The 13,692-nt window shown below is 44.1% G+C and overlaps 1 protein-coding gene across 2 annotated transcripts in view; it reads right to left on the bottom strand.

Moving 5' to 3' along the window:
• LIMA1 (LIM domain and actin binding 1) overlaps window positions 1–13,692 on the bottom strand; it is a 62,277-nt gene that overhangs the window by 36,875 nt on the left and 11,710 nt on the right. For both annotated transcript variants that reach the window (XM_061615230.1, XM_061615231.1), the window contains exons 2-3: window positions 6,428–6,564; window positions 200–245 (exon numbers count right to left, since the gene is read on the bottom strand). In XM_061615230.1, coding sequence (XP_061471214.1) covers window positions 200–245; window positions 6,428–6,546 — 165 coding nt within the window. In that variant the 5' untranslated portion in view covers window positions 6,547–6,564. The remainder of the gene's footprint in view (window positions 1–199; window positions 246–6,427; window positions 6,565–13,692) is intronic.

Consider the following 13,692-nt stretch of genomic DNA (forward strand, 5'->3'; position numbering starts at 1 on the left):
TGGGTCAGAGGCTGAGCAAGGCCTAAGCTGAGCAGCTAAACAAAAGCATACAAGACAGGTTTCCCAGTCAACACTGGATGAAGAGACAGCCAAATCCCAGGAGTAAACTCAAGACCAGGCACTGCTAGAGACATAGAAACTCAGATGTTAACAGTCTTCATGTTGCTATGTGTTCCATTAAAATCTTTTTAATACTTACACTTCTTTTTTTCTCTGCAGTCGCTTCCTCAGCTGCCTTCTGATATCTTTGTGTGAAGGTATAGAAAGAGTGGGTGGGGGGAGAGACAGACAGAGATAAAAATAACTTTATTAAGAATCCTGAACTTTTAAAGTGAAGTATGCACAAAGTTTATAGATCATTCAAGGATCTGTAAATTTTGAATGACCAACAAGGCTGTTTTGAGGGAAAGAAGGGAGTTTGGGGAAGAATGAATAAGTCTCTAAACCACAAAACCTCATAAACCCATAACCAAAAATCAGCAGCAGCAACAGGAATCTGAAGCACCACAAAAGACTGTAGATTTATCACAGCATATGCTTTAATGGATGTCATGCACAAAACATTATTCTCTCAGTTGGTATACATACACACTCACACACACACACGTGTGTGTGTGTATGTGTGTATACACGCACACACACACACACTTGTACCCATGTGGGTAGAGAGGTGGAAAATAGTAAGCCAACTGGGAAATCTGGTGAAGCGGGCTCTAGTCCACAAAAGATTATGCTGCAATAAATCTATTCAATCTTTAAGATGCCACAAGACACACTGATGTTTATTACACTGTAACAGACTGACAAGGCTGCCCCCTCTGCAAATTGTTTTAAACCAATTACACACCAGACTAGCAGTTTGGAGCAGATTAAGCCCCCTGGCGCCTCAGACTGAGAATTGTTAAAAGCCCTCAATTCACAATGTCATTTGGAGATGGACTGCTCTGCTTTTATATGCTGAGCAACCGGCAAAGTTAAAGCCAGGTGGTGAGATATTAACAGATCTGAGGAGACATCTGAGTCATAGCTCTTGGCCCAGCGACCACACCCATGACTAATGTTTACCTGATAGTTTTTTCCTCTGAAGTTTTTAATAGCCTGCAGATATGTATTCAATTCTCTCAGTTGGTAGATATATATACCAGTACATATACCAATTCAATTGTTCTTGGGAGCCATTATTCAATGGCATACACCACATAATAGATGCACTAGACCAGGATATCTCAGAATAATTTTTTTTTTAAAAAAAATTAACCATTGTAGGACCCATCCACCATCAAGGTCAGGGAGCTCTTGCATACAATCAGGCACATGCAAATCTATAGACTGGGGGTACTAATCAAGTGCCATTAGGAAAAGGAGACCACAGGACATCTGATGCCCAGACAAAGGATAAGAATAAAATGGTAGCTCTGAATTCCCTTCTCACCAAATCATATTAGGACATTGCAGCAAAAATGAGTACAACCACCCTAATTCACATAAATCCAATGTGGAACAACAGGAGTCCAGGGGGGTGTTATTTTATTTACAGCATTTTTATATCATTCATTAACAATAAGTTTTCTGTATGGCATTCATTTTAAAACAAAAATAACCATAAAATATAAAAATACAATATGAACATTCAGTCTACCTGTGTTCTGACTGGTGCAGGGCAAAAGGCAACCTCTGCCTCAGGATCCTCCCTCTCACCACCACCATTTTCTCCACCCACCACAGGAATGTGGAACTTATAGAGCTACAGGATGTGATCATGGCTATTGGCTTAGATGGCTTTGAAAGGGGATCGAACAAATTCATGGAGAACAAGTCTATCTATGGCTATCAGGCACCATGACAACAATATGGAATCTTCATGTTCAGAAGCAGTATATACCACTGAATACCACTGACTGGGGAGAAAGAGAAAGGGAGGAGTATTGCCATCACGCCTTATGCTGGTCTTTGACCGAAATAAATTATTAATTCAATCATCATGTCCTGTTTGTGGACTTCCCAGAAGTATCTGGCTGGCCACAGTGGGGAACAAAATGCTTGACTAGATGTGTGCTCTGTGGGAAACACAATGGTGGACTAGACCTTCCAGAGCTGCTCTTATATTCTTATTTATTCTTTTTGTATCATCATCATCATCTCCTCTTTCCTTTTCTCCAAGGTGACATATTTCCCCCTGCCCCCAGTTTTATCCTCACAACTCTGTGTGGCAGGTTAGGCTGAGAGCATTCCAAACTTGCAGTGCTACTGCAGAAAAGGCCCTCTCTTTTTTGGAAGCATAACATACCTCTACTGAAGAGGGTACTTCCAGAAGGCCTTAAGGCAGCCTTTTTCAACCAGTGTGCCTCCAGATGTTGTTGGACCACAACTCCCATCAGCCTCAGCCAGCATTGCCAATGGTTAGGAAAGATGGGAGTTGTGGTCCAACAACATCTGGAGGCACACTGGTTGGGAAAGGCTGCCTTAAGGTAATGGCAAAGCTGATATCAGAAAAGGTGCTCCTTCAGGTATTTGCACTCCACATCATTTAGGGGGTTAAAGGTAAGCACCAGCACTTTAAATTGAGCTCATACATGAAAAGGCAACCAATGTAGATATTTCAATATAAGTGTAATTTAAACAACTCTGGCTGTACCTGTCAAAATCTTGCACTAACTGAAGTTTTTGGGTCATCTTTAAGGACAGCCCCACATGAATTTCATTAAAGACAGTGACTGGAACAAGTTGAATGCTCTACCCCATTATACGGTGACTTGCCTAGTGTAACACAGTGTTCACCTTTGTACAGCTGGCTGCTCTAGCCAAGTTCATGACTGGAAAAGCAGGGCATGTCAAGACTAGGGGGTCCAATGGCACAAGATATGGATGGGATGTTTAGCAATAGGAAAGCAGGCCTTTAAAATATAACTGTAGGAAGCTGGGAGAAAAGGCAGGAAGGCAGCACCTATTGATGTATGCTGTAGTAACAACACCGGATGTTCAATGTACTTGTTCAGGCCTGTTGTGCCAGATTGTTAACTATCATCCACTACCTTAGGATGTCAAGGAAGACAAAAGCAGTTGGCACAATGTTATGGGGAAAGAGGTATTTGCTAGTACCTTTATCTGAAAGGAAAAATTAACACAAATGATGTAATTTCCCTTAAGATGCCCCCTTCATGCAATAATAATGCTTAGTGTTTAACAGCATGCTTTTCCTTACTGTTCAGTAATCTTTACAACAACCTGGTAGGGCTAGCTTGGTGACTTATCCATTATGAAGAGATGGGCTGAGGTTGTGATAGTTATCTTGCTTGAGTCTACACAGCAAACTCATGGCTGAGCCACAATTTATGCTAGGAAGGTACAGCCTACCAGGCTACATTAATTCCAAGTTGCAGTTCATGTCTCACCAGTTCTGATTAGGGATGGGGAGCAACCCACAGAACTCCAATTCCAAAGTAGATTCGCCTGATTCAATCCAGGTACATCATAACCCCCTACAGAGCTGGTATAGCACAGTGGGGAGGAGAGCCTGGCTGGGAGTCCAGCTACTGTGAGTTCAAATCCCTGCTCGTGTCTCCTGGGTGTCAAAGGCCAGCTAAAGATCACCCCCACAGTGAGTGGTTCAGGGGTTACGTGCCCTGCCACCTGTGCAGCTGTGGGCAAGTTGCATAGTCCCAAGGAGCCCAGTTGCCCCCCAGCTGGCAGTTGCGGACAAGGAAGGGGCTGGCTTGTGCAGCTGTGGCAAGCTGAACAGGCCCTAGCCAGCTGGGAAGGACTAGCCTCAGAGGGAGGCAATGGTAAACCCCCTCTGAATACGGCTTACCATGAAAACCCTATTCATAGGGTAGCCATAAGTCGGGATCGACTTGAAGGCAGTCTATTTCCATTTCAGATCATAACCCAGCTGGATCATGAATCTATTTTAAAATCTGCAGTGCTGGGGATCTTTTTATGGGGCGTCTGAGGGATGCAACACTGCCTCTGTGGGATGCAACACTGCCTCTGTATAGGTAACAGTGGTTGCCCTCCTCCCTTGCTTTTTAAAAAGCCCCAAAACAGATAATCCAGCTTCTCACAGCCTGAAACAGCTATAACACAGAGCTCCTTGCCACCATGCACTTTCAACACAAGTTTATTTATTTATTTATTACATTTCTATCCCACTCTTCCTCCCAGAAGGAGCCCAGGGCAGCAAACAGACAACAAAACACATACACAAACTATAAAACATCTTGAAAACAGATTATCTTAAGAACATCTTCAAAAAAATTTTTGATAAACAATTCCAACACAGATGCAGCAAGTCCTCCTGGGAGCAACAGATCTTTATAAGATTCTGCCACCCTCTGAGGGAATTATACCCCCAACAACAACAACACACCATAGCGGCCCCCATGTAAAAACCAGAGGCAGGCATGTTTTCTCCTACCATACAAGTCCCTCAGAGAACAACAGGTGTTCATTGTCATCCCTGGGGCACTTGCTGTATTTTGCTCAAAGCATGTGGTGGCAAGGAGTCCCACATGTTAGCCGCTCCGGGTTGTGGACGGCTGGATAACTTTGGAACTTGTTAAAGAAGAAGTGTTACCCAAACAAAGGCAGCACCACAGCCCTCAGAACACCTCGTAGGTACTTACGTTTTTTACTATTATACTTACTATTTACTATATTATTTAATTTTTTATTATTACTATTAACTATTACTTACTATTACTGTGCTATTATAATAATTTACTTCCGATTTCCACATGGGTTTTTAAAAACTTTCCCTTTAATACTCTAATGGAAATGGGATGGGTCAAACTTGCAATACCCATAATCCTAAAAAAATACTATTTTAGTACTACTGAAATAATATTTTACAGCAACCAACTCCCTGGCCAAGAAATTGTACATGACATTCAAATATTCTTGCCCATTATTAGACATAGTTATATATATTTGTGTGTATATTTAAACATGTGTTTATTGTATGTGTCTTATACATATAGAACACACATATATACATACATGCTCACACACATCCCATCCCATCAAATTTTTCTGAGGACCCTGGATTATTTGGGATTCTACTGCACTTTCTAAAAGGAGACCAATAAAGTACTAGTCAGAGGTGTTGCACAAACTTAAAACAAAAGAAGGATCAGCACATTATTGGTGCAAAAGTAAGATTATGTGTATGCTGAACTGCTGAGGGTCTATCTTTCAGGGGCTAAGAAAGCTATGCACAAACTCTGTTAGCAGAAGCATCTTCACACAAGGCCTTTGAATAGGCCATATTTTTGAAGCAGCTGGGTGTTTTAAAATATTCAGAGTAGCTAGCCTCCCATGCCCCACACTGAATGCTTCCAACATGCAGCCAGTTCCAATTTCTGTCAACTGAGAAGGCACTGCCATGTTGATACCAGCTAGGGTTGCTGAAAACTTGGATTACGAGAGCCAACTCCTTTTGATTCTATTATTTCCTCTTTCAGAAACCTCAAACCGAGCTTCTATCTCTATCAGGAATCCAATAAAAGCATTTACTAAAAACACTTGAAGTAGGAGATTTGGCAAGCTACAATCTTTCTTCCCTTCGTTACTGTAATGTTTATTTTCCTAATTCAACAAAAGCATGGCAACATTCCCCGGTTTTCTGCTCAATTGTCTCTGCAAAGGAGCACAGCTTTGATACACAGAGACTCAGTTCAGACATCACAGCAAGCCATGGTTTAGTGCAATGACTGAATTGACAAAACATAATTATAGATGTTGTTCCACCTCTAGAGGCCATAAAAACAAAGAGTGAAAAGCAGAAGGGGGGGAGAAATCGAACAAGATGGTTTAGAGCAGCCTTTCCCAACTAGTGGGCCACCAGATGTTGTTGGACCACAACTCCCATCAGCCTCAGCCAGCATTGCCAATGGTCAGGAAAGATGGGAATTGTGGTCCAACAACATCTGCTGGCCCACTAGTTGGGAAAGGCTGGTTTAGAGTATAACTTGCCTATACACTTAAGGTAAAACTCATAGTTTGTGTTCTAACTCACAGAAGTACAAAACCTTAGTTTGGTGGCATGGGGACTTTGGGATGGAGCCGAAGTGAAGATCTATGTCAATAATTATGTTCAGTTTCTCTAGCACAGAAGTAGTCATTGTGATACCTTCCAGATGTCATAGTGCTTCAACTCCCATCAGCCATAGCCAGGGATGATACAAGTTGTACTCCAACAACATGGCACTACATTGGCTATCCCTGCTCTAGTGTACTCCCTTGAATCTCATTTCTTTATGTAACAAATGCATGGATTTGTCTGGTTGTCATCTACAAGGGCTATGATTTAAGATGCAATTTAAAGACTTTAGAATGCTTTAAAAAAGGTATGGTCAGCTGCCAGTTGTTAACCACTGTTCTCAAGGGATGAACACTCAGTATTCTTGGACAAAACAGTCACAGAACTTACTTCGAGAACCTCTCCATGAGAGCCGATGACTTGTTCTTGTTGACAAGAGACAACTCTTTGGCAGTGATCCTCAGAGAATGTGAAGTCCATTGCCTTCTGTTAAACGGGGGCGGCTCCATCTTGAAATGCAGCAGTAACTAGAGGTGGAGGGGGAAAAAAAAGATTTACACAGAACACTCCTCTTGCTCCACAGTAGCTTTTTAAAAATTCTCTTCATTCCACTGCCTCCATGTGTCAGAACTTCTTGCTCTCAAGCTGGGGGGGGGGGAAGGCTGAATTGGTTTCATGATAGATTCTCTGGAAAATGCTTAACAAAGACATCACTATTTTACAAACGGATAATCTGTAAACACCTTTTACCTGGTAATAATAATAATAATAATTTAATTTCTGTGTCGCCTATCTGGCCGATGGCCACTCTAGGCGACATACATGTAACAGTTAAAACACAATGTGATAAAATACAATAATACAATAAAAACAATACAGCAGCAACAACAGCACTAATGCAGGGTAAGAGGCATTTCAGTCATAACAATTAACCCTCCCCGGAAATCCCAAAGGCCTGTTGAAAGAGCCAGGTCTTTAAGGCTTTACGGAATACATTTAGGGAAGAGGCGTGCCGTAGATCTTGTGGGAGGGAGTTCCAGAAAGTGGGGGCCGCCACTGAGAATGCCCTCTCTCTAGTTCCCGCCAATCTAGCTGTTTTTGTCAGCGGGATTGACAGAAGGCCCTGTGTGGCTGATCTTGTCGGGCGGCATAATTGGTGGCGTTGAAGGCGCTCCTTTAGATAAACTGGGCCGAGACCGTATAGGGATTTAAAGGTTAATACCAACACCTTGAATTGGGCCCGGAAGACAACTGGAAGCCAGTGTAGATCGAACAACACTGGTGTGATGTGATCCCGGCGGCGACTATTTGTGAGTAGTCGAGCCGCCGCATTTTGTATAAGTTGTAGTTTCCGGACCATTTTCAAGGGTAACCCCACGTAGAGCGCATTACAGTAATCCAAACGAGAGGTGACCAGGGCGTGTACTACCAGTGGGAGCTGATGAACAGGAAGGTAGGGTTGCAGCCTTCGTATGAGGTGTAGTTGATACCAGGCTGCCCGGCTCATTGCCGAAATCTGAGCCTCCATGGACAGCCTGGAATCAAGTACAACCCAAGGCTGCGGACCTGGTCTTTCAGGGGTAAACGCACCCCATTGAACTTCAGGTCAACATCTCCCAACCTTCTCTTGTCTCCCACGAGCAGCACCTCGGTCTTATCAGGGTTCAACTTCAGCTTGTTCCTTCCCATCCATCCACTCACGGATTCCAGGCACTTGGACAAGGTCTCCACAGCCAACTCTGGTGAAGATTTAAACGAGAGATGGAGCTGAGTGTCATCCGCATATTGGTGACACTGCAGCCCAAATCTCCTAATGATTGTCCCCAGCGGCTTCATGTAAATATTAAATAGCATGGGAGAGAGGATAGAACCCTGTGGCACACCACAATTGAGAGGCCAAGGGTCTGAAACCTCCTCCCCCAATGCTACCTGTTGGTGCCTATCGGAGAGAAAGGAGCGGAACCACTGTAATACAGTGCCTCCAATTCCCAGTCCCTCCAGGTGATGTAAAAGGATACTGTGGTCAACAGTATCAAAAGCCGCTGAGAGATCGAGGAGGACAAGAAAGGTGAAGTCTCCACTATCTAATGCCCTCCTCATATCATCTACCAGAGCGACCAAGGCTGTTTCAGTTCCGTGACCAGTCCTGAAACCCGATTGGTATGGATCCAAGTAATCCGTTTCATCCAAGTGTGTCGACAACTGGTTGGCCACCACTCGCTCAATGACCTTGCCCAAGAATGGTAAGTTTGAAATTGGGCGAAAGTTATTGAAAACTTGGGGATCCAAGGAGGGCTTCTTTAAGATGGGCTTTACAATTGCCTCCTTGAAGGCTGATGGCATCACACCCTCTTTCAAGGATGCGTTTACCACCGCTTTAATCCCCTTGCCCAGTTTCTCTCTACAGCTCATAAGGAGCCATGATGGGCAAGGATCAGTTAGGCAAGTGGTAGGCTTCACAGTCGAAAGCACCTTGTCCACATCCTCAGAAGGGAGAAGCTGAAACCGATCCCAACTTACTGGTATGCAACTGGCCAACTCTGGTTCATCTACTGTATCCACGGCGCACGGGATCGAGCTCCGTAAGTGTTCGATTTTATCAGCGAAGTGCTTTGCTAATATGTCACAGGAGGCCTTTGACTGTTCCAAGGGCTCCTGGGCAACTGGACTGACCAGGCTTCGAACCACCTGGAACAGCCTCCTGGGACAGCACTCCGCAGACGCAATAGAGGCAGCAAAGAAAGCCTTCTTTCCTGCCTTTATTGCCACTTGGTAGGCAGCTACTGCTGCTCTAACCTGTGTCCGGACATCTTCGGAGCAGGTATATTTTAATAATGTGGAACCCCTTTCCTGTTCCTCTTATACATACACACCAGTCTCACACTAAGATCAAAGGCTTCTGCAGGAGGCATGCAAATTTCCTCCAGTTGTAAATGTTCATTCCTGCTCACCTTCAAGAACCAAACCTGAAGCATATACGAGAAGAAGGGGTTACAGCTGGGGAGCCTAAGCAATTCCCACGCACCTTCCATGAAAATACTTTGCAAAGACTTATATTTAAGTTCAGCCATTGTGCAAGTTTTCTACTACGATATTTGCAAATTATCTTGCAGAACAACAGCAGTAGCAGCCACCGCAAAGCACAACAGGTATCATGCATCCCTGGTCAAACTGTTTTAAACCACAAATTGCCATAAAACAAAGACAATGCGTCTAGGTCACCTCATTTGTGGATGTACTGTTGAAATCTATGGGATGTTGATTGTAAAGGCTGTTTGAAATGGATGCTATGTGGACATTCAAAAGCAGAAAACTTGAGATTTTAAGGTGAGAAACTACAGCTGAGCACTTTTATACCTTTCATCAGCTCCCACTTCCCATATTATTTGTATCCAGACATCTCCAAGAAGAGCTTTCCAGACTCATAACAATCCTGTGATGTCAGTCAATCCAAGAGATAAAAACTTGTCCAGCCCCCTCCCCATCTCTGCTTCATGACTAAGCAGGGGCTTGAATTTAGGGTTTTCCCATGTCGAAGCTCAACGCTAAGGATGGTATTCAATGCTAGTCCTATTCAGAGTAAACCTATTGAAGTCAATAGACATGACTAATTTCGGTTCCTTAATTTCAGCAGATCTACTCTAAATAGGATTTAGAGGAACATAACCCTAATTATTGCACCACACTAGCTAAATACTAAGCAATGATACTGCAGGGAGCAGGAATTAATAACTTTTGAGGCATCTGAAAGGTAAGCAAAAACGTAAACAGAAGCATCCTTGTCCAAGAAGGTTAGTGAGCGATTTCCCTGAGTTACCATTGATTGCATCCGAGTGAGCAACATTGTCATCTCTCTCCTCTCAATTCAATATAGCAAGCAACAGGGTATGACCCGTGCTGCATGGAAGGAACACTTTTATTTTTCAGACAGAATCTCATTTCCTCATCTGACAATTTCTCCCGTGTAACTCATCAACACACTTAAAGTGGCACAAAAGTGATACTTGCCCCCAAATGGGCTCCTGCTGGGAGGAATGGAGTGATATAAATCAAATATTGTTGTTGTTGTCGGCTGTATTTTAAATTGTCTGTTTACTGTCTGTTTGCTGTGGTGTGAATGAGATTGAGTAGATGTGTATGTCTGTTTGTGTCTGTGTTGTTTTTAAGTGTTTTATTGTGCTAGATTTATTTTAGGATGTGCCTGGGAGAACATACCTTGGGTTTTGCAAGGGGTTTTTCGGGGGCCCCAATCAACGTAGTGACGGGTAATGGGAGGTATGGTGTTGGGAGGAGAACGTGCCAGGTAAGGGGAACTCGTCCCAGACAAGTTGTGTTTGTGCCTTGTTCCGGTTCTCCTCATATCCGCAGGATTGCTGGTTGTACTATCAGTCAGCTCTCGGATCTCCAGGTGCTGCTTTTAAATGCCAGGTCGGCCCTTAATAAAAAACCCCTTATCCACGATTTGATTGTGGAGAAGGACGCTGATCTTGCGTGTATTACTGAGACCTGGGTGGGTGAACAGGGAGGGGTTGCTCTTTCCCAGCTTTGCCCACCTGGGTACTCGGTGCAGCACTGTGGTAGATCTGAGGGCCGGGGAGGTGGGGTTGCTGTGGTCTATAGGAGTTCTTTCTCTCTCTCACCAAGCACCCTGTCCAGGTGGCGACTGGTTTGGAGTGTCTTCATCTTGTGCTGGGCCAAGGAGACAGACCGGGAATACTGTTGGTGTACCGACCACCTTGCTGCTCAACGGCTTCCCTAGCTGAGCTGACAGAGATAGTCTCGGAGGTATTGTTGAGGTCCCCCAGACTTGTGGTACTGGGGGATATCAACATTCATGCCGAGGCTGTCTTGTCTGGGGCAGCTCAGGACTTCATGGCCGCCATGACAACCATGGGGCTGTCTCAAATTGTTTCTGGCCCGACGCATGTATCAGGACATACTCTTGATTTGATCTTCGCCACCGGTCATGGAGATGGTGATCTGAGGGTGGGGTATTTTTCATCTACTCCGTTGTCATGGACAGATCACCGCTTGCTGAGCTTTAGACTCACGACAGCCCTTTCCCTCTGCAGAGGTGGGGGACCTATTAAGTTGGTCCGCTCCCGGAGGCTTATGGATCCTGTTGTTTTCCAGAACGCTCTGGGAGTTTTTCCAGCTGATAGCACTGGCGCTCCTGTCGAGGCCATGGTCGATCTGTGGAATACGGAGATGACCCGGGCCATTGACATGATCGCTCCCGCGCGCCCCCTTCGGTGCAGAGCTCATACAGCACCGTGGTATACCCCGGAGCTGAGAGTGATGAAGCAAGAGAGGAGGCTAGAGTGCAGGTGGAGGCGAACTCCTGATGGATGTAATCATTCTTTGGTAAGTGCTTCCACTAAGTTGTATGTAAAAGCGGTTAGGGCGGCAAAAAAGTCTTATTTTGCTGCCACCATCAGATCATCCCTTTGCCACCCAGCGGAGCTTTTTAGGGTGGTACGAGGGCTTTTACATTCTGGCCCTCATGATACCAAGGAAACATCGGAAGCCCGCTGCAACGAATTTGCGGAGCACTTCCAGGACAAGATTGCATGCATCCGTCGGGACTTAGACTCTGATGTTATGACAGTTGATTCCATTGAAGTGTCCAGAACACGGTCTTGTCCTTCATTGTTGGATGAATTTCAGTTGGTGCAGCTCGAGGAAGTGGACAAGGTGCTTGGAATGGTGCGGGCGACCACGTCTGCTCTGGACCCTTGCCCATTTTGGCTGGTGAAGGCCGGCAGGGCTGTGACCACCGGCTGGGCCAAAGAGGTGATAAACGCCTCCTTGAGAGAGGGAGTAGTCCCTGGTAGACCTATAAAGCCTTATATGGTGTGGGACCGCAATACCTTGTGGAACGCCTCTCCCGCTATGAACCTACCCGTTCACTTCGTTCAGTATCTAAGGCCCTCCTCCGGGTACCAACTCATCAGGAAGCCCGGAGGACTGTTGTTAGATCTAGGGCCTTTTCTGTGGTGGCCCCCGAACTCTGGAACAGCTTACCTGAGGAGATACGCCTGGCCCCTATGGTATTTTCTTTTAGGCGCCAGGTTAAGACCTGGCTATACTCCCAGGCATTTTAATGTTTTTACGTTTAATTTTGTTAGTTAACTTGCTGTTATGTGTTATTGATTTTATTATATTATTGTATTTTAATCCAGTTTTGTACACTGCCCAGAGAGCTACTAGCTATGGGCGGTCTAGAAATGAAACAAAATAAAATAAAATAAATAAATAAATAAATAAAACCAGCCTCCAATATTAGATTCCTATTGGGCTTAACAGAGGCATATTTACAAAAGCATCTAAAACCACTGGAAACAGTTCCAATAATTTATGGTGAGCATAGGACATCCTTAGTCAAGAAATCAGAAGGCTAGGACTGGGGAGGGCAGCTATGAGAGAACTAGAAAAGGTCCTCAAATGCAAAGATGTATCACTGAACACTAAAGTCAGGATCATTCAGACCATGGTATTCCCGATCTCTATGTATGGATGTGAAAGTTGGACAGTGAAAAAAGCGGATAAGAGAAAAATTAACTCATTTGAAATGTGGTGCTGGAGGAGAGCTTTGTGCATACCATGGACCACAAAAAAGACAAGTAATTAGGTGTTAGCAGAGCTATCAGTAGAAGCTAAAATGATGAAACTGGGATTATCATACTTTGGACACATAATGAGAAGACATGATTCACTAGAAAAGAGAATAATGCTGGGGAAAACAGAAGGGAGTAGAAAAAGAGGAAGGCCAGACAAGAGATGGATTGATTCCATAAAGGAAGTCACAGACCTGAACTTACAAGATCTGAACAGGGTGGTTCATGACAGATGCTCTTGGAGGTCACCAATTCATAGGGTCGCCATAAGTCATAATCGACTTGAAGGCGCATAACAACAACAACAACATAGGGCATCCTGCCATGAAATGGAAGCTAGTGTGGGGCAGAGTTTAGACTGCTGGACCAAGACAGAGAAGACCCAGTTTCAAATGCCCATCAGCCATGAAGTTCAATGGATGGCTTTGGGCCAGTCACCATCTCAGAGCCTAACTTCCACACAGGCTTGTTGTGAGGATATGAGAACCAAATATGCCTCCTGAAGCTCTTTAAAGAAAGAGTGGGATACAAGTGTGGTATATGCAATAGACCATCTCTACAAGGGTAGTCTGTTGTAGCAAAGAGTGTCTTTTGGCACCTTTGACTAACAAACTTATGCAGTAAATTTTACTGGACTATAGTCCTTTAAATACAAGAAGTGTTATCCTGAGTTATAGGTGATAATTGCATAATAAACAGTGTAAATTCCCAAATCAGTTGCTGATAACACAGATATCCTGATTTCAGTATGCCATTTAACACATATGGTGTGCTAAAAATCCTTTTATCTCTATTCAGTCTACAAGCAATAACAGCGAACTTCCTGATGCATTGAAATCCAGATGTTTTACACTGCAGTTTCCTTTTGAAGTTAATTTGCTCCCAGATGTTTTCCCACTGTTACCATTTCTGATGTCAGATTTGTGTCCATTTATGCCTTTTCATAAAGACTAGCCCGTGTTGCCCTATGTATAATGAGGAAGGGCACTGCTGGCAGATGGCATATATCAGGCTGCATGAGGAGCAGATGAATGAACC

Source organism: Rhineura floridana, chromosome 3, assembly GCF_030035675.1.
Source record: "Rhineura floridana isolate rRhiFlo1 chromosome 3, rRhiFlo1.hap2, whole genome shotgun sequence".
NCBI lineage: Eukaryota > Metazoa > Chordata > Lepidosauria > Squamata > Rhineuridae > Rhineura > Rhineura floridana.